The sequence below is a fragment of the Tiliqua scincoides genome, chromosome 4 (genome assembly GCF_035046505.1).
Source record: "Tiliqua scincoides isolate rTilSci1 chromosome 4, rTilSci1.hap2, whole genome shotgun sequence".
In the NCBI taxonomy this organism is placed as follows: Eukaryota; Metazoa; Chordata; class Lepidosauria; order Squamata; family Scincidae; genus Tiliqua; species Tiliqua scincoides.
In genome coordinates, this window is record NC_089824.1 from 188,872,868 (window position 1) to 188,897,822 (window position 24,955).

General features: G+C 42.8%; 2 protein-coding genes across 3 annotated transcripts; both read left to right on the forward strand.

The window, feature by feature from the left end:
* Positions 1 to 699: 699 nt before the first annotated feature.
* On the forward strand, positions 700 to 19,669 carry KLHL12 (kelch like family member 12). Of its 2 annotated transcripts, none has more exons than XM_066623974.1 (12): positions 700 to 781; positions 2,467 to 2,706; positions 4,375 to 4,528; positions 5,462 to 5,679; positions 6,720 to 6,869; positions 7,341 to 7,455; positions 10,022 to 10,128; positions 11,564 to 11,759; positions 14,249 to 14,407; positions 15,344 to 15,442; positions 16,096 to 16,282; positions 17,820 to 19,669. In XM_066623974.1, exons 2-12 carry the CDS (start codon positions 2,524 to 2,526, stop codon positions 17,944 to 17,946), a joined length of 1,695 nt encoding a protein of 564 aa, XP_066480071.1. In that variant the 5' UTR covers positions 700 to 781; positions 2,467 to 2,523; the 3' UTR covers positions 17,947 to 19,669. The 2 variants fall into 2 exon arrangements, with proteins under 2 accessions (XP_066480071.1, XP_066480072.1); XM_066623975.1 differs by lacking the exon at positions 700 to 781 and adding an exon at positions 789 to 1,226.
* A 2,795-nt stretch (positions 19,670 to 22,464) lies between these two features.
* RABIF (RAB interacting factor) lies at positions 22,465 to 23,917 on the forward strand. The gene is made up of 2 exons (XM_066625734.1): positions 22,465 to 22,617; positions 23,496 to 23,917. The coding sequence occupies exons 1-2, from the start codon at positions 22,465 to 22,467 to the stop codon at positions 23,739 to 23,741; spliced, it is 399 nt and encodes a 132-aa protein (XP_066481831.1). The 3' UTR covers positions 23,742 to 23,917.
* Positions 23,918 to 24,955: the final 1,038 nt, after the last annotated feature.

Sequence of the window (24,955 nt, forward strand, 5' to 3'; positions counted from 1 at the left end):
ATGCTTCAGGGAGCATCCAAGACAACAAGAGACCTGCATCCTGGTGCCCTCCCTTGCATCTGGCATTCTGAGGTAGCTTACTTCTAAAACCATGAGGTTGCACATCCCCATTACGGCCTGTAACCTGTGATGGACTTTTCCTGCAGAAATCTGTCCAGTCCTCTCTCAAAGGTATCCAGGCCAGATGCACTCACCACATCCCGTGGCAAGGGGTTCCACAGACTAATTACACGCTGGGCAAAGAAATATTTTCCTTTGTCTGTCCTAACTCTCCTGACACTCACTTTCAGTGGCTGTCGTGAGAGGGGCACACTTTTAAATCCCCTTTTAAAGGCCTCCAGGCCAGATGCCCTCACCACATCCTGTGGCAAGGAGTTCCACAGTCCAACCACACGCTGTGTCAAGAAATATTTTCTTCTGTCTGTCCTAACTCTCCCGACACTCACTTTCAGTGGCTGTCCCTGGTTCTGGTGTTAACACAGAGTGGCCTCTTCAAAGTACAGATCTGCAACATGTCCCCAAATGCAGTCACATTCCATGGTGGCATCAAGCCTGATACTCACTGAAATGAACGGAAACCCACCACCAAAAGAAAAGCTTCAAAATTAGCAGGGCAGTCCCGCCTTCAGCCCATGGAATTGCTAGTCTAGTGTTTTCTTCTCCGCGCTCTATGGAAATTGGTCCATAGTGACGCCATCGACGCGCGCCTGATGTGAAGGAAGGTGCAGGAGCGGCCTGGGCCCGAGTCGCCGGGATTCTCTCCCCTTATGGGGAGGGTGTGGTGAGTGGGGGCGTCCAGGGAACAGGCGGTCGCTCCCCCCGCAGACCTCTCGGCGCGGCGCCCCGTGTGCGGCTGGGCGGAGAGCGCAGGGCCACTGCTGGAGCAACCCCGGAGCCTGGTGGCTTCTCCCGTCCGCTCAGCGTCACAGGCTTCCCTGCCTGCGGTGGGGCGCCGTGGGCGGCGCTGAGCCTCCACAGCGGCCTTCCGTGGAAGAGGAGCCTCTCTGGGGCTTCCCCCGCAGGGGACCAGCTGAGGGTCAGTGGGGCTGCAGTGTCTGGGGCAGCCCTGCCCCCTGGTGTCCGTGGAAGCAGCACGTCCTCCTCCCTCACGGGGGCTGCAGCAGGCAAGGACGCTTTCAGGGGAAACGCCCAGCCTTTGCAGATCCAGGCCAGATGCCATCACCAGGTCCAGTGGCAGGGAGTTCCACAGACTAACCACACGCTGGGTAAGGAAATACCTTCTTTGGTCTGGCCTAATCCCCCCAACATTCAGCTATCCTAACTTCTCCAGCACTCAACACACACACAGCTGGCAAGGATGCGAATTTCCAGCTGTCACTGTTTCATCAGAGCTTGGCTGTTCTGACATACCGATGCCACATGTACAGGGAAGTAACTTTATGGTCAGAATTACAAAATACTATTCTTGGGGGACAGCGGGGGTGGGGTGGGGGAGCTTTGACTGTTAAAGGGATGTTCTTTTCCCTCTCACACAACAACAGAACCAGGGAACATCCACTAAATTGAGTGTTGGGAGAGTTAGGGCAGACAAAAGAAAATATTTCTTTACACAGTGTGTAATTAGTCTGTGGAACTCCTTGCCACAGGAAGTTGTGATGGCACCTTGCAGGAGAAGGATAGGGTGGATAGGGGCATGTTCTTTTCCATCTCACACAATACCAGAACCAGGGGGCATCCACTCAAATTTTATCGGTATTGTCAGAAAGAAAGAAAAAGTAGCTTTGTAGGCTTTGTTTGGTTATAAGCTGAACACATCTGTGAAGATTCATGCTATCAGCTCTAGAGATGCCCATTACAGTGAGATCAGCAGTAGGAACTTCAAACGAACTTGTGGCTTAAAATTGCACTTCTGATGTAGCTTATCTTTTGGTTATGAAGAAGGGGTGTGTTTGTGATGGTGTGGATTTTCTTAATGGAGTGGAAATCATAGTATAGGTGGCAGTATTGAACTGTCATTCAAAATTTGAGTAGTACAGAAGTTGAGTGCCAAACTTGTGATACAAGAGACACATAGTCAGTTTTTGTTTTTTTAAGTGCCCTATTGTAGCTGCAGGGAGCTTCAGATTTCATAATAGAAAAAACTGTGGTGGGGTGGTCAAAAGCCATTTCTCTCTGGCTAATTTTTCAGTCAAAATCATTATCGAAGGGGAAAACGTTAGATTTACATATAAATGTAACCTAAATATTCTTATGTTCTAAAGCATTCGAGGAAGGGAGAATATTTTGAATAGGAAAAATTGGTCCAAAGGGCAGGGTTAGCCATTCTCTCCCCATGTCACTGCTTGAATAAAATGTAAAGCTTCTCTGCAGCTATAGTAAAGTAATAAAATAAAATGTTAACGCAGAAGATATGTCATTCTCTTCCACCGCATCTCATGTGGCCCTTTATAAATTCTGTCTCGTGTTTATACATGCTACCAGTGAAACAGGTTCTTCTATTCACAGGTTACTGATATTCTGAACCCATCTCTTCAATGTTCCTGTTGAGTAGAGTAGTTCACTATGGCACCTAAAGATATAATGACCAATTCTCATGCCAAGTCCATTCTCAATGCTATGAACTCCCTACGAAAAAGTAACACGCTTTGTGACGTGACCCTGCGTGTAGAGCAGAAAGACTTTCCAGCCCATCGGATTGTATTAGCTGCTTGCAGTGATTACTTCTGTGCTATGTTCACCAGCGAGGTAGGCAAGATGCACAATGCATGCTTTTTTTGTTCGCATGTTGAGATTTTTGCTCATAATAGACACAGTGCAGAAATCACTTTAGGCTGTGCTCCTGTGTCTGCTTTCTTGAAAATAAGGTAATTATTTTATTACTTGAAAGTAATACACATGGATAAATTTCTTTATATGTAAGAAGTAACAGATAATTGAACCACTTGTTCATGTAATGCTAAACCATTGTCTGTTGTTGCTTCTGAACTGGACCTGTTTGTTCAATATAATTTAATAGGCTTGAAACCAACTGATTACTTGTTTGATGGGGAAGGAGGACTGAATCCTCCCCTTCTTGAACTGTTGGTTAGAAGGAATCAAGCTGTTCTGGTCGACTGCAAGTCCACAGCTTTGTTGCTAAATTGAAATGAAGAATTACACCTGCAGAACTCATTCAAGTGCATGATTTTCCCATCCAAGATAGGTGTGGGGAAACCTGCTTCTGGGTGTGTGTAGCTCTTAGGTGGATTAGGGTGAATCTGAATTAGTCATCAGATTTTGGATTCTGAATTCCTAACTATGCCTTATTTACTGTCAGTCCAAATCAATGGATTTTTGAATAATCAGAACTTGAACTGAGAGAACTTATAAAAATGGTGATATGTGGGCCTGCCTTTAAAGTAGAAACTGACAGAAATCTTTGCAATGGTTTTGACAGCCCCTGTGAAAGATACAACTTTTTAGAGGTTCAGTGCAAATGTGTGTATAGAAACAATATAAATGCCTTGTGATTAGTAGATTAAGAAAATTGGAGTCTCCTCTATTGACCTTTTTCACTGCAGAGATAGTGAAAAACAGTTATAATGCCACAAAGGGAACGGTTGCTTCTTGTAGCAGGTCCATTACTTTGATTAAGAATTACTGTATTAAGTTATTGAAGAATTCTAATTCGGCAGCCTCACATTGGCTGCATTTTGGACATCATGTGGTTTGTTGTGATGCGAATATGCCATGATGACCTTGGACTTGTCCACTCTCCCCTCCTTTCCCCTTCCTGCATGAGGGGAGGATGTTTGTTTACTTCTCTCGACTGGAATTAATAGTTTCCTATTTTGTCTATGGGAAATTGCTTTCTACAAATCACAGTTGAATTAGGATATCAAACCAGAATTTGATCCTAGTTTGTTAACCAACAGTGGATACTGTTTCTGATATTCATCAATAAGATCTAGAATCTTGCAGTTAGTGAGTTTTCTGCGTTTGTGTGATAAAAGCCAATATTAAATTGTGTCCTTCCAAATATTCAAATTCTGTGTACAATTTAGCTTTCCTGGCTTGCAATAAACATTGTGGTTTGTAAATTGCTTCTAAACTGGTTACTTGATCATGCAACCACACAAGATGGTTTAAAAATGCTGGTTCACTTTGATAGGTTAGTAACTTCCAGGATTGTATTCGAAGAAAGTTAATGTCACCTAATGTTTTTCTTAATTTCAGTGGTGCTCGGTCATGATTACCTTAAACACCACCATTTATTTCAATGGGACTTTGGAATCCTAACTTTCATAGGAATCAACCCCTTATATGCAAGGCTGTACCGATTTATCATCTTCTGCCTGACTTCAGCGTAGGAAGGATTTTAGTGTGGTTGTAAACAGAGGTGATTGTCAGTTGGTTTATGTTTATAATTTGCAGCTTTCAGAGAAGGATAAACCCTATGTGGATATCCAAGGGCTGACAGCCTCTACTATGGAAATTTTATTGGACTTTGTATACACAGAGACAGTTCATGTGACAGTGGAGAATGTTCAGGAGTTGCTCCCAGCAGCCTGTTTGCTTCAGCTGAAAGGTAAAGGCAAAAGAAATAACAATATAGACCATTGATGGAGATCTTTTTGGGGGAGTCTGTTGCCTATTTTGTATATATATTTACTATCAAATTAAGCTCAGCATGAGGAGCATAAAATTACAAATGTATAAATTAAACTATTTATCAAGCTAGCTTCAATCAGTGTGTAATATAATCCCAACCTTGCCTCAAAGCCAACAGGCAGCCCAATCCTAGCCTTCCTAGCTTCCAGAGGAACAGCGGTGCCAAAATAGCAACCGCTGTATCCCACAGCTGCTGGGAAGCCACTAGAGGTCTCCTCGGGGGAAGCCCCAAGCCCACAATGGGACTTCTCACATCTGTGCCAGCTATTTTGCAGGTGCAGACTTGAGAACCTCCATGTTGGGCTTTGCAGCCAAACTCAGAAGATAGGATACGGCGGAGGTGACCTCTGTCCCACCCCCCTCTCACCCTAGCTCCTCCCCAGTTCTGCCTCCACCTCACCCCAAAAGGCCACACCACCGCCCAGCAGCCCCACTTACCTCCAGGCTGCCAGGCGGTGTCCTCCACTTGGTGCCTGGCACTCCCTACTCCTAGGGTGCCGTAAACATGCTTTATAGCATGTTTTCGACACCCAGGGCCGGCACTGAAGCTTTTCAACTGAGGGAGTTTCATGACTGAAGCAGCATAACCAAAAACACTCACTGCATATCCTCTTTGGTGTTAAAGCAGAATGGGGTGAAGGCCTTGACACCAGGTATTGGAAGGCAAGAAGTTTCATGTGGGAACAGAAGGTGTTCTTAGGGTACCCACAAAGTGCAGCATGGTATAGTTACCAGGGAAAGTGACTAATCAGCTTACTCTGCATTTAGTTTTCTCACTTTAAGAGAAGAACTTGGTTCTCCAAAATAGTTTTCTAAACAAGAACACAATAATCATTCAATTTACCCACAGGAGTGAAGCAGGCTTGTTGTGAGTTCCTGGAAAGCCAACTGGATCCATCCAACTGTTTAGGGATCCGAGATTTTGCTGAAACGCACAACTGTGTTGACTTAATGCAGGCAGCAGAGGTCTTCAGCCAGAAACACTTTCCAGATGTGGTTCAGCATGAAGAGTTTATCCTCTTAAGTCAAGAAGAAGTGGAAAAACTCATCAAATGTGATGAAATTCAGGTAAAAGTTGGTTTTTTAAAAAATAACATGAAAACAGGTATATATCTATAGTTAACAGCTGGTGTATATTTTCTTTCTGAAACGGAAATTCCACTTGTGGACATACAACTGAGTGAGAACAGAGCAAAAACACTCCCTTGCTTTCATCAAGGCAATTGCATCTTACCTTCTTACTCCTCTCCAATAAATGTTTAAGGAAGTAAGAGTCCTCGTGCGATTTGGGCATTCTGAGCCTCCAGTGGTGAGGGAGCGCAGTGTCCTCCTGTCGCTAAGCATGACAGTACATTCCAGCTGTAATTGTAGATGCTGTTGGTCTGCATCTTATGTGAGGGTTACATCCCAAGGTCTGTGCATAAAGCCAAATCATGCATTGTCAAAACTCCCTTAAAAGCCAACAAATATGTACTGTCTCTTTAAGAACTAAATGCACAGTATGACTGACATGGGAATTGATGGAATGGCAGCTTCACTCTCCCTTTTCAGGCTCATTTCAGGGCATAAATGAATAGTAGAATTGTGAGCAGAGTTGCCTGTACCATTTAAACTGATGTTTTTCTCCATCTTTGGGGAGAGGGATTGAGTGTGTATACTTGAATTCATGAAATCAGTCACACATAAGACACAGGCTGATTGTGTATGCCTATTTCTTATGTTGTCGGTATAGATAACTTGCTTATTTACAGGTGCCATAGATAAAAGGCCTTGTATTTATTAATCTGCACACTAGAGAGCTCCCTGGTGTTTTTCCTAGGGAATCTTTCTGTCTTCTGCTCATGTTGTATCACATCATGGATACGACACTTTAGGTGCTTGTGGCAGTCATACAACATACTCCCCTTGCAAGAGCTCTACATAATAAGAAGAGCCCTGCTATTTTGTACCATGAGGGGCTGTTTTAGGAGGACTGTAATTGCTAAGCAACCACAGTTTATGTTTTGAGGACTGACCCACAAGAGAGGCATGACCTGTCCCTTTTCCTCTTTAGTCAAGGCCATCTGTCCTTTAAAAGTCTGATCCATGCCATGACTTTTTCCTCATAGGTGGATTCTGAAGAGCCTGTCTTTGAGGCGGTCATTAACTGGGTGAAGCACTCAAAGCGAGAAAGAGAAGCCTCCCTTCCAGAGCTTCTGCAGTATGTGCGCATGCCTCTTCTCACCCCACGCTACATCACTGATGTCATAGACACTGAGGTAGGATCAGTTGTCCTATTAAGCAACTAATGGAATCAGTCTAATATTACAGCTACTGTTTGAGTAGTTAAATTTATTTTAAAGTAGCTTTCTGCCCAAGACCATTGAGGACTGTCTTAAAATGTGGTTTACTTGGTGGTATAGTCTATCTATGGTACAGATTGTATACAAATGTAAACAGTTAACTTAAAAGCTTGGCAACTTTTTTGTAGCCCATGACTGACCTCTGGCTTAAAATTTGTCTGCTTGGAGGGAGCCAAATATGCATGCAATGTCAATTTTTAAAAAAATATGTGAGGCTCTCTTTTAACAATTTGTCCTTTGATACTACTTGAATACGAACCAGAAGTTTGTATTGCTTCTCTTTGCAGCTTTTCACTACATCAGACTCTATTTTCAGTTTACTACTACTAAAAGTGTTGTTTTGAGGAATTGCAAGATACTTATACTATGTATATGTGTCTCCCCCAGCCTTTCATTAGATGCAGTTTGCAGTGTAGAGACCTTGTGGATGAAGCTAAGAAGTTTCATCTAAGGCCTGAGCTTCGGAGCCAAATGCAGGGTCCCAGAACCAGAGCACGTTTGGGTAAGTGCTGGAAGAATCCATATCAGAAAGATTGAAACACTGTAAGATACAATGAAATGATAATATTCTGTTCCCATATTTAGGGCCATCTATTGTCCAGCAGATCCAAAGTGTTCCATGAAAACATTGCTGATATTGCATAGCAGCAGGGGCTTAGTAGTTTCAGTGACACATCATCAAAGGATGACTATCACTGTTCCAGAACGATGTGTCTGATGTGGATAAAAATTGCTGGGAGAAATTCTATACTATACCCTATGTTAAATTCACAGTTGGAAATTGAAGCATAAAAGGGGTGTGATTGTTCAAAGTGGCAAGTGTTCAGATTTCTGCCCTCTTAAGTCTAGAAATGTAGGATTCTGATACACATCTCTTCACATTCCAGAGTCATTGAAACAGGCAGTTAGACAAATTCTAAGCATATGAGTTTTGAAAAGAGTTTTGTGAAAAGTAGTTGCTCCAAAGAGGCAAAGTAGATGAACAGATATGCCCATATAGCCTTTTGCATGATACAAGCTCTTGGTTTTACCAGCTGGCAAATTATAGCAAAATCAGAATGAACTAGTATTATTTTTTTCCAATGAAAAGCAATACAAATTTTAAACTATAAATAAAACACACATTTAAAAACAATGTTATTTAAATACAGGCGTCCCTTGTATCTGAGGGGGAATGTGTTCCAACACCCCCCCCCCGATACAGAAACTGAATATGAACACTCCACTGTCCCCTCACACCCATTAGTGCTGTTTAAAGGCTTACTGCAGCGAAGTGTTTCTTGCTTTTACAGGTCATGGTAAGCCTTTAAACAATGCTAATGGGTTTGATGGGGCATCCCTCCCCAGATCCCTTGATATGGGGGAGCCGTCTGTATAATCAAAAACACACAACCACCTCACTTTCCTATGAGGGAAAAGTTACTTGTTCAGAGCATTTTAGTTTAAAAAAAAAAGAATGTGAGACACGATACAGGTATATAAAATTAGAAAGTGTGTAGAAAGTGGCCGAAGAAGAGACTTTCTCCCTCATAATACGTTATCAGAATTTTGAGTCATCTCATGAAACTGATTGGCAGGAGATTCAAAACGGAGAACAGAACAAACTTATTCACACAACATAATTTGTGGAACTAATTGCCATCACTACATACTGTGGCAATTAGCTTATATGCCTTTTATAGCAAGATTAGACATATTCATAGAGAATTAGTCTGTATGTCATGATTATGAAGCCTCTGGGGAGCAACAGCAGGGAATAGTTGATGTTTTTGTGCCTGGCTGCGGTCTTCCTGGAAGCATTGGTTGGCCACTGTGAGAAACAGAGTACTGGACCAAATGGACAGACCAAAGGTCTGACAGCTGAGAGCCAGTGCTTCCAGGAAGCCAATTTGGTAGTGCTCCTCTTATGTTCTTTACCAAGAGAAGCTAACAAAGCAGGACTTGGTGTTTTGGTATTGCTCTGTGGAGGGAAGATGAAAGTTGAGTGGCAAGATGATGTCATAGTTCGGTCTTAACTTGTGAAAGTTCAAGTCTTTTGACTGGTTGATATATATTCTTAATATTTTTAGATGCTGTTAACCTGAAAATTCTCAATAAATTTTAAATTAGAAAAAGAATGCTGATAAACTGCTGCTGATACTGGGAGAGATTCAAATCAGTTATAAAAGGCAACATTTCCAAGGTATTCTGCAGAAAAGCAGCATAATGACAGCCCATGCTGTATGTCAAAAGTTGTCATTACTTTCTGAGGTATCTGGTTAGATTCAAAAGTATCTTGCTGATTGGAGCCATTAGCTGCAAATGATAGAATGAACTCACCAAGGGCCAGAATATAGCAACTAGTAAAGAGAGCCCAGATGCACTGCTGAAAAACAGGCAACTGGAACTTTGAGAGAGATCATTATATTTAGGCAGAAGCTAAACATGAATCATCAGCATGATGGTGTTGAAAAGGGAACAGACCTTTTCAGGTTGCTTTAACAGACATGGGAATTGAATAGGAACCTTCAAGCACCTATGGAAGCTAAACACAGCTGTATTTCTGTGTTTAGCTTCCATAACTGTAAAAGATCATTGTTAGCAAAGGGAGGGAAGTAATTATTTTCTGCAATCACTAAAGAAAGAATATAATGCATTGGGCACAATTCTGTGCTTTGTTACATACATTTATCCTGTTGAAGTAAATGGGGCTTGCTTGCTTGCTTAGTAATGTGCTGAATTGTGCCCTGAGTGGTTAAGCAGAAACAGTATAGATTTAGGTACAAGAAAAAGACTGTAAGTATTGGAATAATAGAACGCATTAGCCAGTGAAATGGTCTTTTTTCCTGGAAATTTTTAAGAATTTGGGCAAATCTGTCTGAATCAGTTTAGAATTAATGTATCATGCAACATGGTATCTTCCAGCTGTATTTAGGGTTAAAGAGAATATTTGCATGCCAGAGATTTTGCTCTGAGTTTGTTGTCTGTACTGAGGATTCTTCCTTCAAAACAGGAGTATGAATACGATTTATGCACTTTCCAGGTGGCCTACTGGAGGATTGACATTCCTCTTGTTCATTTTCATACAGGTGCCAATGAGGTTCTCTTAGTAATTGGGGGCTTTGGAAGCCAACAGTCACCTATTGATGTGGTGGAGAAATATGACCCAAAGACTCAGGAGTGGAGTTTCCTACCAGTAAGAAATTGGCTGTTTTGTCACCTTTTTTGCAATAATGAAATCTAGCCATGCGCTTGGATAACAAATGTTTGTTCAGTATGAGCATGTACGGGGCTAGCTAACAAACTCTGTTCTGGGAAGTGGTCCAGCTGTTAAGCAATTCTACTTCCATAGTGGGAAAGGGAGGCAGAAACATCAAGAGAGACAAGGAAAACTTATCTTATAATAGAACTTCACCTCTGAGCTCTCCTTCAGTCACCACAGCTGTGTCCACCTCAGTGAGGGAAGCCACAGCAAGGCTGGTACATCTGGCAGGAAATCCGTTGAGAAAACCACTCTTTTTATTGTGTTCTGGGCAAGGGCATTTAAAAACAGCCCTACGCATCTAGGCAGGCCTTCACCAGTAGGATGTGACCAAAGGTGATTACCCCTTTGGGTTGAGGCACAGGGTGAAGGGCACCCCTTGTGCTGGATAAGTAAACCAGGAGATATTTTGTTTTTGTTTCAGTATCTTCAGTATTTTCTCTAAAGATATTTGGTTAAAGATCTGGCCCTGGTTGGGTTGTTGCCATCACTGAAACGAAGTGTGGGGTAGTTATTTGAGTAAAAGAGCGGAATTTGATTGGTAGTTTGGGTGGTGTGTCTGTGTGTTCCTCTGATGGAGAGTTGTGTTTTGGGCCTGGGATCAGAGGGGGAGGAGAGAGTTTTGGTACCATCATTGTGAGCATATCTAGGTATAGGAGTGTTGGTGGTGAGAGTTTGGTGTAAGACTATGTATAAGCACCTCACTTTGCGGGGTTAGGCGACCTATTAGAATGATCTTCTTCAGTATCTAATGAAGCAGTTTTCAAACTCTCGGAGTTTGAAAACTGCTGTAAGTTCTTGCGGGGGTGGGGGGAGGCAGCAGGGGTAGGGGGAAGGTAGCGGCACAATCCCCAGGATCGCGCCGCTCAGGGAGCTGCAGGGGCTTGGCTGCACTTGCCAGAGCCTTCTGCAACCTCCCGGGGGTGTGGGGAGCCCTGCACGACTGTCTGCAGGGCTCCCCGAAGCTACAAGAGTGAAAGTGGAGCGATCGCACTCCACTTCGTGTAGCGGACGTGGAGCGCAATCGCGCCACTTTCACTCCTGCAGCATCAGGGAGCCCTACAGACTCGCGCAGGGCTCCCCACACCCCCGGGAGGTTGCAGGAGGCTCTGGTAAGTGCACCCAAGCTCCTGCAGCCCCCTAAGTGGTGCAATCCTGGGGATCGTGCCACTGCCTCCTCCCTGCCGCCTGGCTGCCCCTGGCCCCTAAGGGGCAGAAGCCAGGGCCCTCAGGCTGGGGCGTCACAACGCCCCAGTTTTAAAAGCTCTGATCTAATGAATCAAAATGTTTTCCTGATGGCCCTGGGAGCCAACAATTCCTGGAGCTACCAGGTTTTCTGATTCCGTTTTCTCTTCCCTAACATGTATAGAGCATCAGCCGTAAAAGACGCTATGTTGCCACAGTGTCCTTGCATGATCGGATATATGTGATGGGTGGTTATGATGGCCGTTCTCGTCTTAGTTCTGTAGAATGCTTGGATTATACGTCTGATGAAGACAGTATCTGGTATTCGGTGGCTCCAATGAATGTTCGACGAGGCCTAGCTGGGGCCACTACACTGGGAGGTATGTGTTTAGTATATTGTCACACCAGGTAATTTGAATTGTGGCTGGTGTGGCTTGCCAAAATGGCAGTCCTTTAGGTATCAAACCAGTAGTTGATGGCAAGCATAGTTGTTCACGGAGTAATGTGTAGTCCACTGCAGTTGCCAGTAAAAGTCAAAATCCTTTGATTGAAAGGATCATCTAAACTTTCAGTATCGTTCTTGCATCATTACTTAGAATTCCAGGGACAGCAAATTTTTCAGTCATCAGTGGAAGTTAATGGTGAATTCATGGTAACCAGAATTCATACCACTGCTTGAAACTTCCACATTGCCACAATGCAGAATGAAAGGCTAAGCTCTGCCTTCGTGGCCAATTTACCATATTTGGACATGGCAAAGTCCACTAAAACAGCAAATGACAGGGAAACTCATGATAGAAATTGGTAGTGCTGTAGTTATTGTTTTCATACCAAACTGCATAAAAATTTCCCTAACATGATTGTTGGTTACTCTGATGATATTATTCAATACTATTATATTATACAACACTAGTCCTTTTCTAAAAAAAATTATCCTTTGTTTTGCAAGTAGGCATTCATAACCCTGTGGCAGCCATCTATGTATAAGACAAGCTGCCTTGGCAAGGCGTCCTTTTATGCAGAAGATATACAGGAAGCCCATTCTAAGTTTTTCAGTAGATACTAGTACCAGTGTTGTCCTTTGGCACAAAATGTATAAATCAGTTGATTTGTTTGATTAATACACTTAGGGCGCAATCCTAACCCCTTATGTCAGTGCTTTCCAGCACTGACATAAGGGCAATGCAGTTCTGAGGTAAGGGAACAAACAGTCCCTTACTTTGAGGAGGTCTCCGTAAGTGACTCCCAACTGCAGGATGCAGCGCATGTCCCATTGGCACTGCAATGCCAGTTCTGGAAAGCACTGATATAAGGGGTTAGGATTGTGCCCTTAGAGTCCAGTTCTGTCCTTCCAAAATCTGAGTGGCATAGGGTATGATTGCTTCCCACATTTGAACCAAAAATGGGGTGTTGCTCAAACGGAAGCTGCTATAAGGGGTTCTGGATGCCACTTCCCAAATCGCAGTGAGGAAGTTTCTTCTTGGGGAGGTAGCATGTCTCCATTAGAAGAAATCCAGGTCCATTCAGGGATAAAGAATAAAAACACTTCATTGCTTGACAGTATAAAGGGACAGACCATCCTGCTAAGATTTTATTAAACAAGCTAGGCTCATCCACTCTTCCACATATACCTCCATATTCACCAAGGCTTGCCTGTTGTGCATGTGATGGAAGGTGGTGATCAGGTCAGAAGAGAGCCAGTTTATCATCACTCTGGGCCATTAATTTGCTCAAGAGCCCAAAAAGACAGATCTTTTAACAGTGTGATTACAATCTATCTTTCATTTGAGTAAAGGGTGCCCTGCATGGTTGTGAGCTCTGATTGTCTCCATTCTTTTTCTGTAGTGGTCTGATCATTTTACTCACATTCAGCAATTCACAAGGGTGTCTTATAAAATAAACTACATGACCATAATTACACATGTTAAAGTCGAAGTGTGACATCTCTTGTCCATAGGAATTGCAGCATCTTTACCTGCCTCTATAGCAGGAATGCTTGCAATGGTCATGTGGGTAGTGATCTTGAGATGATGAAGTTCCAGATAAAAGAGTTCGTTTTTTATCTGTGACTGATGTTACTTGTTACTACCCACTGGCTATATTTCTGATGTGACTGTATAATGTAGGTTTATTGTGGCAGCCTGGAATGTTCTTAATGAAGAACTAATATTTAGAGAGGGATCTGCCTAGAAGAGCAGCTATAGAGTTAAATGGAAAATGGCCAACCATTTTTTCTGTTATGGATTTAGGTCTAGTAGATAGCAAGTTCTTTCTGTATTGGTGTGCTGCTTTGGTTCTAGCAGTATATAATATATGGGAAGAATGATAACATCTTTGTAATCAGTCGTGTTGCACTCTGTCTGATTCTTTAGAGAAATCTGTGTCATAGGAATAACTAAGTTTAATTCTTAGAAATTGGCCATTAGATAAATTGACTATATCTCAAATGGAAATTGTCAAATCCAATGGGAACTTCTAAATCAAGTGTCATTTTTAAAAAAAATGAAGTCTATTTGATGGCCAGATTTTTTAAATCAAAATAGTAAATAATGAATGTGTCGCATTGTGATGCAATACTTGAATGGATATGATTATTTCTAAGAACATAAGAACAGCCCCACTGGATCAAGTCATAGGCCCATCTAGTCCAGCTTCCTGTATCTCACAGTGGCCCAACAAATGCCCCAGGGAGCACACCAGATAACAAGAGACCTCAATCTGGTGCCCTCCCTTCCATCTGGTCACACATCACAATTTATTTTTTTTTTAAATTGTCTATATCCTTGCACACAGACAAATAAAGAAGATGGCTAGGGAAGGCCTTATTTTATAAAGTGCTCTCAGTTCATAACCTGATACTGTGTTACAGACATGATATATGTTTCTGGAGGTTTTGATGGAAGCCGACGGCATACCAGTATGGAGAGATATGATCCTAACATTGATCAGTGGAGCATGTTGGGAGATATGCAAACAGCTCGAGAAGGGGCGGGACTGGTTGTTGCTAACAACATTATCTACTGTCTTGGTAGGTCACCTTGTCTGCAATCCTATGTGCACTTGAAAAGGTTCTTAAACCTTATTTTTATTAAACTGTGTGCCCTCTGGGACAAATAACCATATTTTAACATTTGCCATGTAAACTGTTTTGTGACCTTTTTGTTGGAAAGTGGTATAGTAATAAATCAATTTACTAAATGGATATCACTAAATGAAAGTCACTGAAGCTTTTGAGTAACATGTTTAGAATTGCCCTCTTAGGGTATTTTCTGTGTCTACTAGTGCCTTAGCCATGTTCTGGTGAAAGGGCTGGGCAAGAAGTTAAAGCCTGGAGGTCATCCTGCAAGTCTTCCAATATTTGCAAGTTTATTTCTACCCTGAGGTGTCCATTAAGCAAGAAAATGCCCTTTCCTAGAATACCTGTGCATTTAATATTCCAGTACTGGGAACAGTAACCTGTGTGAGTCATAGAAATGGAGGAAGGGAACAGGTTTTACAGGACAGAAGCCTTCACTCTTATTTTCCTGAACGTGAGGGGTGACTTGGTTTCAGTTTAAGAAATATTGTAATATATACTGTATATCTATAAAATATCCTTACACTATTGAGATAGTATGAGCTGCACTGACTGTCCTGAGTAATAATTTAGGATGAAAAATTCATACCAACTTTATCCAGCAAGTAGTGCCCCAACTGTTTGCAGACTTTATTGTAGAAATGTCTTTTTCAGAAGCCACATCATGTGAAAGTTAGAAAATAATTGGGCCCGTTATTCACCTTTCGACATTATTCATCACTAGATTTGTCAAAGTCTGTGTTCCTTCCTCAAAATATTCTCTCTCCTGCCTCCCTGCCTGTCATAGATTCTGAGCCCTTTGAAATCTGGAGTCCTTTTCCCTTTTTGAGTGTTTGGCTATGCCTTTGACTGATAAATAAATAAATTGATGGGTTCCTCTGTTTTCAGGTGGCTATGATGGTCTGAACATCTTAAATTCTGTGGAGCGATATGATCCCCACACTGGGCACTGGACAAATGTCACTCCAATGGCCACCAAACGCTCAGGTGAAAGCTCTGTTATGGGTTGGCTGCTGTGGAATGAAATGTGTAAATGCAATTTCTAACAAGTTTTTGATCAGCATAAATCCATTGTAGGACACTTGCAAGAGTGATCCCATTAACCATCTTTTATAACACCAATGGCAGTTCGATAGAGATGGCCTGATATTATTCAGCAAAATATTTTTCTTTTCCATGCAACTCTAAAAGAAAAAACTGAAATGTTCAGATGATGGATTTAGCACTTGCCAAGTCTAATAGTGGCAGCCCTCTTCCTGGCACCCCTCTTACCTACCATAATAACTGAATAGCCTTCAGGACTTAAACTGCATGTTTTTTTCTCACTCTTTCATGCCACCAAGGCACAGTTTGGTTGGACATTTTGAAGGTTTAAAAGTTATCTTTTTCTTAACTTTAAGTAACACTTATGGCTTGTTCACACACAACAGTTCAGGGATCAGTTTCTGTTAACTTTCCTCTGCCACTGTAGCAGTGGTAATGTATGGATGTTATTGAGAGGTAGGCTTTATCACTGCACCCTCCTAACCATGAATACCTTTACAGAAAGCAAGAAATACAATCTTCCTTTGTTACTGAATATGCCTAATTGTAAGAGGCTCGTGTATCTTAGTGTCACATTCCATGGTTTCTTTTTCCAGGAGCTGGTGTAGCTTTGCTGAATGATCACATTTATGTAGTAGGAGGATTTGATGGAACAGCACATCTCTCCTCTGTGGAAGCATATAATATTCGCACAGACTCATGGACAACTGTGACAAGCATGACAACACCCCGCTGTTATGTGGGTGCAACTGTGCTGAGGGGAAGGCTTTATGCCATAGCAGGGTAAGCTGACTAGGCCCCTTCACTTACAGAAGACCTGGTGGCCTAGGCAAACCATAGGCCCATACAAAAATGTTAACACTGTCCCATTTTTCTTTAACTGTGCCTTCCCCACCTCCCGTATACAGGCACCTGAACACTTGAAAAAACTAGATTGAGGAAGCAGAAGTTAATTGCTCCCTGTTAATTTTGATCTAGTTTTTTCAAGTGTTCAGGCTGCCAAGAGGCAGCCTGCACCTCTCTATAAGCTTGTGTGCTTATAGTGACCTGTAAAGCAAAAATATTTTCAGTTTAGAAAGCATTTAAATAACATTAATAGGCAAGGGGGCGGTCCTTGGGGGCCTTAGAGACAGGGTTCTCCATATCACGGTTTCATATCCATGGGGGGGGTGGTGGTCCTGGAACAGATCCCCTGCAGATACAGAGGTACACTTGGACCTTTTGTTTAAAAAATATGAATGAGAGTCAATGCAGTTTGCCTGGTCTGCCTTTTTATCCAACCTTCGTAATGCATGATCTCATTTCTGTTTTGAGATTGGCTAGGCCTTTATCCAAATTTGCCTGTGCCCTAGAGATACTTGGTGCATCAATGTCGTGCACTCTCAACACACCCATACTGCTGCAGTCTTCTTGCATGCTAGCCATCCCCCAATTCCTCTGTTTATGAAGGATTGCATAGGATTGCAGTCCTGTGCTGTCCTCAGTGAAGAAAAAGGTATGATATTATGATAAATAATAAAACAAATATTATGTTAATAAAATACATCATTATATTTATGCATTTATTTCCATTTCTGTCTAAGCCTCAAAGGCTTAGAGTTGATTTATGTTTGTTTGCATTTTTGTGCACCCTGGTGTATACTCAAGGACACTTGTGTTATGCGCTTCTGAATTGTAAGACTGGTTCCTTCAGTGTCTTCACACATATGGCATGTCAGATGAGGGCAATAGCTTTCCAATATAACAGAATGAAAATTACATTAGTATAACTATTTCCATGTCACACATCGCCTTTGTTCTTTAAAACACAAGTATGGACATACTACCAAAATGAAACATGATCAATCTGTAGAGTGAGTTAGTGAGAGCATAAACAAAGGTATGCAAAGGTATCTTTTGGATTGGACTCTTAAAAATTAGAAGCTCCATCCTCCTACAATTATTATTGTTATTGTTATTAACAGTATTTGTAAACTGCTTTTCAACGGAAAGATCACAAAGCGGTTTACAAAGAAAATCAAACTAATGGCTTCCTGTTCCAAAAGGGCTCCCAATCTAAAAAGATGCAAAAGAACACCACCAGACAGCCACTAGAAAAGACAGTGCTGGGGTGAGGAGGGCCAGTTACTCTCCCCCGCTAAATAAAAGAAGAGCATCCACTTAAAATGTGCCTCTTACCCAGTTAGCAGGGGTTAATGGGGTTGATTTTGTCATCCCTCCTAAATTATTACTATGTTTTAAGTAATTTAATTAATCTCTCCTACCTCCAAGAGTTCTGGCCTCCAGAACTTGTTCTCACCTGTAACTTTGTTACTTGCAGGTATGATGGGAACTCACTCTTGAGCAGTATTGAGTGCTACGATCCTATCATTGACACATGGGAAGTGGTGACATCACTGGGGACCCAACGATGTGATGCTGGTGTTTGTGTGCTGCGAGAAAAATGACTTAGGAAAAGGTCCTGTGAAAGCACTTCCATGGAACAGAGAGGCTGTAGGAGAAAGGACCGTCCGACTTTCAATTACTGATCTCTTGTAGTTGTGGATGGAGTGACAATCGGTATCTGGCCTATGCTGTACACTGTCAGGCTTATCTTCAAAGCTACTGATTCCTGGAGAAAACAAAACAAAGCACTTTGAGCTGATTTTGGATAAAGAACGTGCTCATATAGGCTACTCCTATGGAAGTGAATTATTGGAACAGCAAGGATACCTTTGCGCTTTGGTCTGCTGGTTGCTCAAGATAAAGTTGCTCATTTCAATTCTCTCCAAAGCATCAGCACATGCAGGTAGATATGAGCATGCATCCAAGAGTGGGTTTGTGTGCCTGAATGTTTCCATGTACCAAATATGCTGCAGTGCAGACATTGTGAGCATTTTGTGGGCAAATGGTGCTTTCTGGATGTGTTTTCAGGTTCTGCACAGCTTTGCACACAATCATGGGGAGAAGATTTAGACCAAAGTTGTTGCATGCTTCTTGCAAGGACTGTGCATCATGGTGTATGGAGTTTTGATCTTCACCTTAATAACTGAAGAGGGAGAATCAAAGACAAGGCCGTGCTGCAATATTCAGTTCATCTGCTGTGAAGAACAGCAGGTGATAGGAGATTATTGTGCTTTGTTTCTTCCAGAGTCCGGACACCAGTGTTTCCTGGAGAGAAGGGGTGTGTTTTAGTATTTGTAAACAAAAACGTGGCTGTAGTTTGCATTTTTCTCCTACAATAGAATTACTTCATGTTAGCAGAACAGTGATTTAATGTCTTGACAATGTGTCCTTATAGTTCATGGGTGCCTGAGCCATAATAGATGGGTGTAAAAATTGGCAGGTAACAATGTAACTTTTCAAAGGACACATCTGCCCAGCTGCTTTTCAGACATTGCATGTGCACTTACAATGCAATCTATTCTCCAAATCACAGAGCAGCTTTTATGTAATCTACACTGGTCATTCCCAATCTTCACTACAAATAAGGTGAAGCTGATGGTGTTATGCTGGGCTTGCAGTCTGTGTGCCCCTGATGAGCAATGCTGGTACATGTTCTCTCACACCTGATCTCTGCTTTTTAAAGACTTTTTCTTGTGTAACTGCTTTATCATTAAAGCAGAAACATGCAAAGTAGTATGTATTTAAGACCATACAGAAGTTTCTTACACATTTTAGTTTTTCCTGCTGAGGATCTCTTTAGATCTTTTTCAACAAGGGTTTTTAATCATTCTCTTTAATATGAACTGGAACATCTTTGTTTTGCTCATGGCATCTCTCTGTAGAGATATTTTAGAATTCCCTGTCTTCCTGCTTATTTAATTACCCTTCTGGTGTGTAATGCAACTTGTAGTAGGGGTGTGAGCATGCAGACAAACCTACAAGTCACATTACTGAAATAGACACCTGAGCCTGTGGATAATGTGGTTTCATTCCTTATTTACATGCCCTAAACGTTCAGCATGACTCTCAAGCTCTCTTCCCATGATCTACTGAGCCTCCTTCCTGTGTTGTCCTACCAGGAATTGAAGGGTGAATGTATTTATTTTCTTGGGTGCTGACTCCTTGTTTTGGGGATGTGGTAGCATGGGATAATATGCACTTTCAGACAACACTGAGTTTGAATTCTGTTGTATCATGCCATTGTTTGTGATACATAAGAAATGATTTTTTAAAATAAAAGTATCTCTGGTACATGTGAACATTTGGTCTCTGTTCTTGCCTTTCTTTTAGGTAGGTTGATTTTATCCTTCCGTTGTTTATTCCAGACAGCTAAAAACAGTCAAACGAATTATTTATCAAGAACATATTTTGAAGTGCTGCAAAGACTTATACTGACTTCTGGTCACAGTCACCAAACTAATATGGAGTTTGCTTTTGCTTTCCTAGAGTCCCTTCTTTCCTCTATACTTTTTTCTATAGATGCAGTAACACATTGTCAAAATATTATATCCTGCCCATAGAGAGAAGTAAAAATAGGTGTTTGATAGACACATGAACCCCAACTGTTTAATGAGGTACTTAACTATAGCTCACTACTCATGGCCATTAGTTATGACAGTACTGCAGTACTCACTGGAGATCATAAACAACCAGTAGGAATGTTTAGACTTCTTAAGTCTTGTAGGCTTGCTGCTGAAAGAATATATATGGAATCAAGACATGCTGATTTGTTTGCAGCTAGAAAATAATTACAGCAGAAAATATGTCTAGATCAGGGGTGCTCACACTTTTTTGGCTCGAGAGCTACTTTGAAACCCAGCAAGGCCCGGAGATCTACCAGAGTTTTTTTTACAATGTTCGCGCCATCATAACATATAACATTTATGTGTACAATGTATGTTGGTGTACCTTGAGCCCCACTGAGTATAACAGGACTTACTCCTGAGTAGACATGCCTAGGATTAGGCTGTGAGGCTGCAATCCTAGCCACACTTACCTGGGAGTAAGCCCCATTGAGTACAATGGGCCTTACTCCCGGCGTTTCCTCCCAGAGGCACCTGAAGGGGGGGGGTTGGCACTCGGCAATCTACTCATTTTGCCTCGCGATCTACCGGTAGATCGCGATCCACCTGTTGAGCACCCCTGGTCTAGATGGTTGATTCACAGGACAAAAAAGTGATGGAGATCAACACACTCAAAATTCACATGCTACAGAGGATTGAGCACATGCAAGTCTTACCCAGTCTGCATTCTTGCTGTTCTTAACCACCATCATGATCTCGGCCCTGTCTTTTTCTGCTCATGCTTTATAGCATGACCTGTTGCTCATTCCATGAGATCCTACCCATCAAGTCAGGTTGTGAATGGGAGAACTTTAATGCAACTCACGGTCTGATAGGGAGGTAACAAGCACTGAAAAATGGCTCTGTGAGATGTATGCTTCCTACCATAGGTGTAGAACTAGGTCACTTTTATCTGAACAAGCTGGCTGTAACAGACAGCTGGGATGTTTAACCTGGTATCTCACTGATTATCTACTGGAGTGGTTCTCAAATGTTTTAGCACCTTTAGAATGACAGTCTGTCAGGACCCACTGGAAGGTGATGTCACGGCTGGAAGTGACATCAATTTAGGCTTTAAGCCCTATGCCACAATCAGCCAAAGGTCCCCATTACTCAGCATATTTGTGTTGTTAATTTACATAGCTCATAATTAATACATTCCAGCTCAGAAGTCAAAAGCAGAACACAAACTTGGATCCTTCTCCAATCACATAGCCCTCCCCCATTTCCATCAAACCATTTTCCCACCTATTCAGAGCAAAGCAGCATGTCTGTCTCCTGATCCAGTGGGGCTGTTCTTATGTTCTTATGTTCTTATGCCCTGGAGCTCTGTACCCTGTATTTTCATCTCTGTATTTTAAATGGTGGCTGAGCGAGGCACAATGTGATCCACCTGAAATTGTCTTGTGACCCACCTAGTGGATTCCAACCCAGAGTTTGAGAAATGCTGAAATGTCACAGCTGCAGCATTCTTCTTAAGGAAACTCAAATGGGAGAGGAATGAAAACATGGTGGGAGGGCAAATGTGGAAATGACACGAACATCCAGGTACAGAATAGGATGGCAGGATGGAAAATAGAATGCCAAACAAGCACATGGCTTGTTAGGTACAACAATCATGTGAGTGTCATGTTCACATGTGTTACGTGGGGGCATATCTTCTGAACAGCATGGCACCTTTGCACCAACCTTCACTAATCTCCTGATAGACGGGAGTGAATTTCAGAGTAAGAAGCAAGGGTGGTGTGGTCCACTCACTGCAAAAGTAGGTTATGCTGTGTGAGACAACCCTTTCCAGGTATAATTCTACTTTTTTTGCAAATACTTCTGAGTGCTGGCCTACCAAACCCATCCACATAGCTATCATGGCTGCTACCTATACTGTGTCAGCACTGTGAGGTCAGTTTCCAGGTCAGCCAGTGGGTTGCTTGGTTTCAATCAAAAATGTGCAAAACAGAAGCCTGCAAAGGAGTTCCATCATGCTTCTTAACGTTTCCGTAATTGATGGGATTACAAGTTAATCAAATTCAGCCCATGCAACTTTTAGCACTTTGGTGTGTGTCCTCTGCTGTACCACTTCACACTGTCCACCTATCTGAAGTACCATCATCACCAGTTCTGGGTTGGAAGGCCAGATGAGACACAACGAACCCCAGCTCAGGATGGGCAGGAGGGCTTTTTTTGAGCAACAAAAAGCATGCTTTGGAGCTCTGCCCGCCAAGCCTCCTACCATAGTAGTGTCACGTTTCTGGTCTGGGGTGAGTACCTCCACCAGGTGTGTACCACCAGGCACCACATCCGGTGCCACCGGTACCACTCGTTGAGACACCTGGCTTGCTTGCGGAACCTGGTGGTACCAGACTGGGTAACTGACCTCTCTGTCAACTGCAAACAGGGCAGGCCTGGCTTGCGCGTGGGGGAGGCGGGGCGGCACCGATCTCCGTGGTCCAGCCCTTCTGGTGCTGCGCCTGCGTGGCTATGGCGGCGCCCGGTTCGGAGATGGAAGCTGCGGCGGGAGCGGCCCCGGAGGAGCTGGTGTGCGCGCAGGGCCGTAACCGCAAGGCTGTGCTGTGCCAGCGCTGCGGCTCCCGCGTCCTGCTGCCCGGCACGGCCACCTTCGCGCGCAGGGAGGTAGGCGCGGGGAAGAGGCTGCTCCCTGCCCTCGCCCTCCGTGCAGCAGCGGGACCGGTCCGGCCAGGGAAGGGCTTCCCTTGCTTGGGAGCTGCCGCGGCAGGTCTCACCCTTAAGCAGCACTGGGGGGCATCTGCACCACCTTGAAAGCCCTTATTTCGGATGCCTGCGGGGGGTGTGTGTGTGTGTCTGTTATGACAACTGGGGAGACGGAAGAATTCTGCACACGCTCAGACAACACACACCAGATCATCATCATCATCATGTATTTATTTAATTATTTGTAACACACTCTCTCTCCCACCCCAATCAAGGACTCTGGGAGCAGCTAATGGTATCCTAAATCAACACATTTAAAATAAATAAAACTGCCTCTTTTTTGACACACAAAGCTCATACAGTCCATTAAAAAATGGACTGTGTTCTTGATCAGTACTTCAGATCAAGCCCCAGTTATAGGGAGAGGGTGTACTTTGTGGCTAAGCATCTCGCTATCCAGACATTCTGGGCCCAATCCTGTCCAACTTCCCAGTGCTGGTGCAACAGCAGTGCAGCCCTGAGGAAAGGGAACAAATGTTCCATGACCTGGAGGCCTCCATGACTGCACTGCAGGATGAAGTGCATACCTTCATTGGCATGGCCCAACAGTGCTGGAAAATTGGATAGGATTGGGCCCTCGGTCCCCAAATTCATATTCAGTGGTGAGAGAGGGCAATGCATGCTTGTGTGTGCTGTTTTGCAAACATGTGTCTTCTCCGGTTTTATGTCTTGGGACTGGTGGTGAGCTCCTCAAGTCACCCCATAATGCCCTTGTATGATGCCAGGTGTTGCTGTGTTCCTGCTAAGGTGATGTGCTTATTTCCTTTCTTCCTTGATAGCTTTTTCTTCCTGCCATGAAGAAGAAGACAGCACTGATGGGTAACAGTGGCCAGGATGGGGATGTCTTACAGGATCACTGGCTGGTTGAAGATATGTTCTCTTTTGAAAATGTCGGCTTCACCAAGGATGTTGGAAACATAAAGTTCCTGGTCTGTGCAGACTGTGAAGTTGGCCCCATTGGTTGGCACTGCTTGGATGACAAAAAAAGTTTCTATGTGGCCTTGGACCGTGTGTCTCATGAATGATGTGCTGACTGGTAACCAGAAGACCAGTGAACCTCCTATCAGCTGGCTAGTCCACTCTATAACTATTTTGCTTCATTCTAGCAAACTTATGTCATGTTCATAATGCCAAAATGCAGTCTTGAAAATGGCACAAGTATGGTGCCCTAACATGGTGCATTAAAAAAGGTACCTGTTTATATTATTTGCCACGTGTGTGACACCTCCCTTGAATCTTTCCTTCCTGTTTAAGGGCCCAATCCTATCCAATTTTCCAGCACCAGTGCAGCCACAATGCAGCCGCAAGGTAAGGGAACAAATGTTCCCATACCTTAAGGAAGCCTCTGTGACTTTCTGCCCCACCACAAGATGCAGTGCATGCCCCATTGGCACAGCTGCACTGGCACTGGAAAATTGGATAGGATTGGGCCCTTCATCATGCCCTGATTTCTGTGCATGAGTAATATTTTCCAGATTACCCGGGTGTATTCTGAGACAAAGGTCTTCACAAGCAAATCTGCAGGTTACCTTATTTAAAAATATTAAAATACTTTGAACAGCTTGTTCTCCAAAAAGTAAGCATATAATGCAGCTGGGAATGATACTTCTAACCACTTTCTGCAGCATCATATTCAGATCTATGGATGTTTGGGACCAAAGGGTGTATACCTTTGACTATAATGTTTACAGGTCTAGCTTCTACAGCCCCATCAATTTCCACTTTAGGACTGTAATCTGGATGGTCCGTGCTTTGTTGAAAGCCGAGTTCCATTAGCTGGGGGACATGCTTTCACAAGTGCAAAAAACAAAAGTTGCAAAACTTCAAGAGACTAACACTGGAAACCTTTATGAGTATTTGTATTTAATTAAATTTTATCCATGCTTCTCAACTTGTGGATTCTGTAAAAATTTGCCTGAGAGATACCAGATGAATGTGGACTAATCCACTATGAATGTGGGTTAAATTAGATCTAAAGAAAGAGGGATTCCACTTAAGCTGGCAGTGAAGATTTTTACTTTTCATCTTTTGCTTTTTATGTCATCTCTGTTGACCCTGTGATTTAATGGTTTGCCACTGTATTTTGATTACTGCTTGAAATTGATTGCTTTGCCTGTTGTGAGTACCTTTGATGGGACCAAAAGGTGAGCTAGAAATATTTTAAATACTGTAATTCAAGAGAATCCATTCTCCCTTTCCCTGTTTTGCGGTTTGTCTGTTAGTGTCAAAAATAAGCCAC

Excerpts from the sequence above, each read along its gene's own strand:
- KLHL12 (XM_066623974.1), top strand. The coding sequence starts at position 2,524 with ATGGCACCTAAAGATATAATGACCAATTCTCATGCCAAGTCCATTCTC. Across the intron at positions 5,680-6,719 it reads TCAAATGTGATGAAATTCAG|GTGGATTCTGAAGAGCCTGT; the intron begins GTAAAAGTTGGT and ends TTTTCCTCATAG. Across the intron at positions 6,870-7,340 it reads CTGATGTCATAGACACTGAG|CCTTTCATTAGATGCAGTTT; the intron begins GTAGGATCAGTT and ends TGTCTCCCCCAG.
- RABIF (XM_066625734.1), top strand. The coding sequence starts at position 22,465 with ATGGCGGCGCCCGGTTCGGAGATGGAAGCTGCGGCGGGAGCGGCCCCG. Across the intron at positions 22,618-23,495 it reads CCACCTTCGCGCGCAGGGAG|CTTTTTCTTCCTGCCATGAA; the intron begins GTAGGCGCGGGG and ends CTTCCTTGATAG.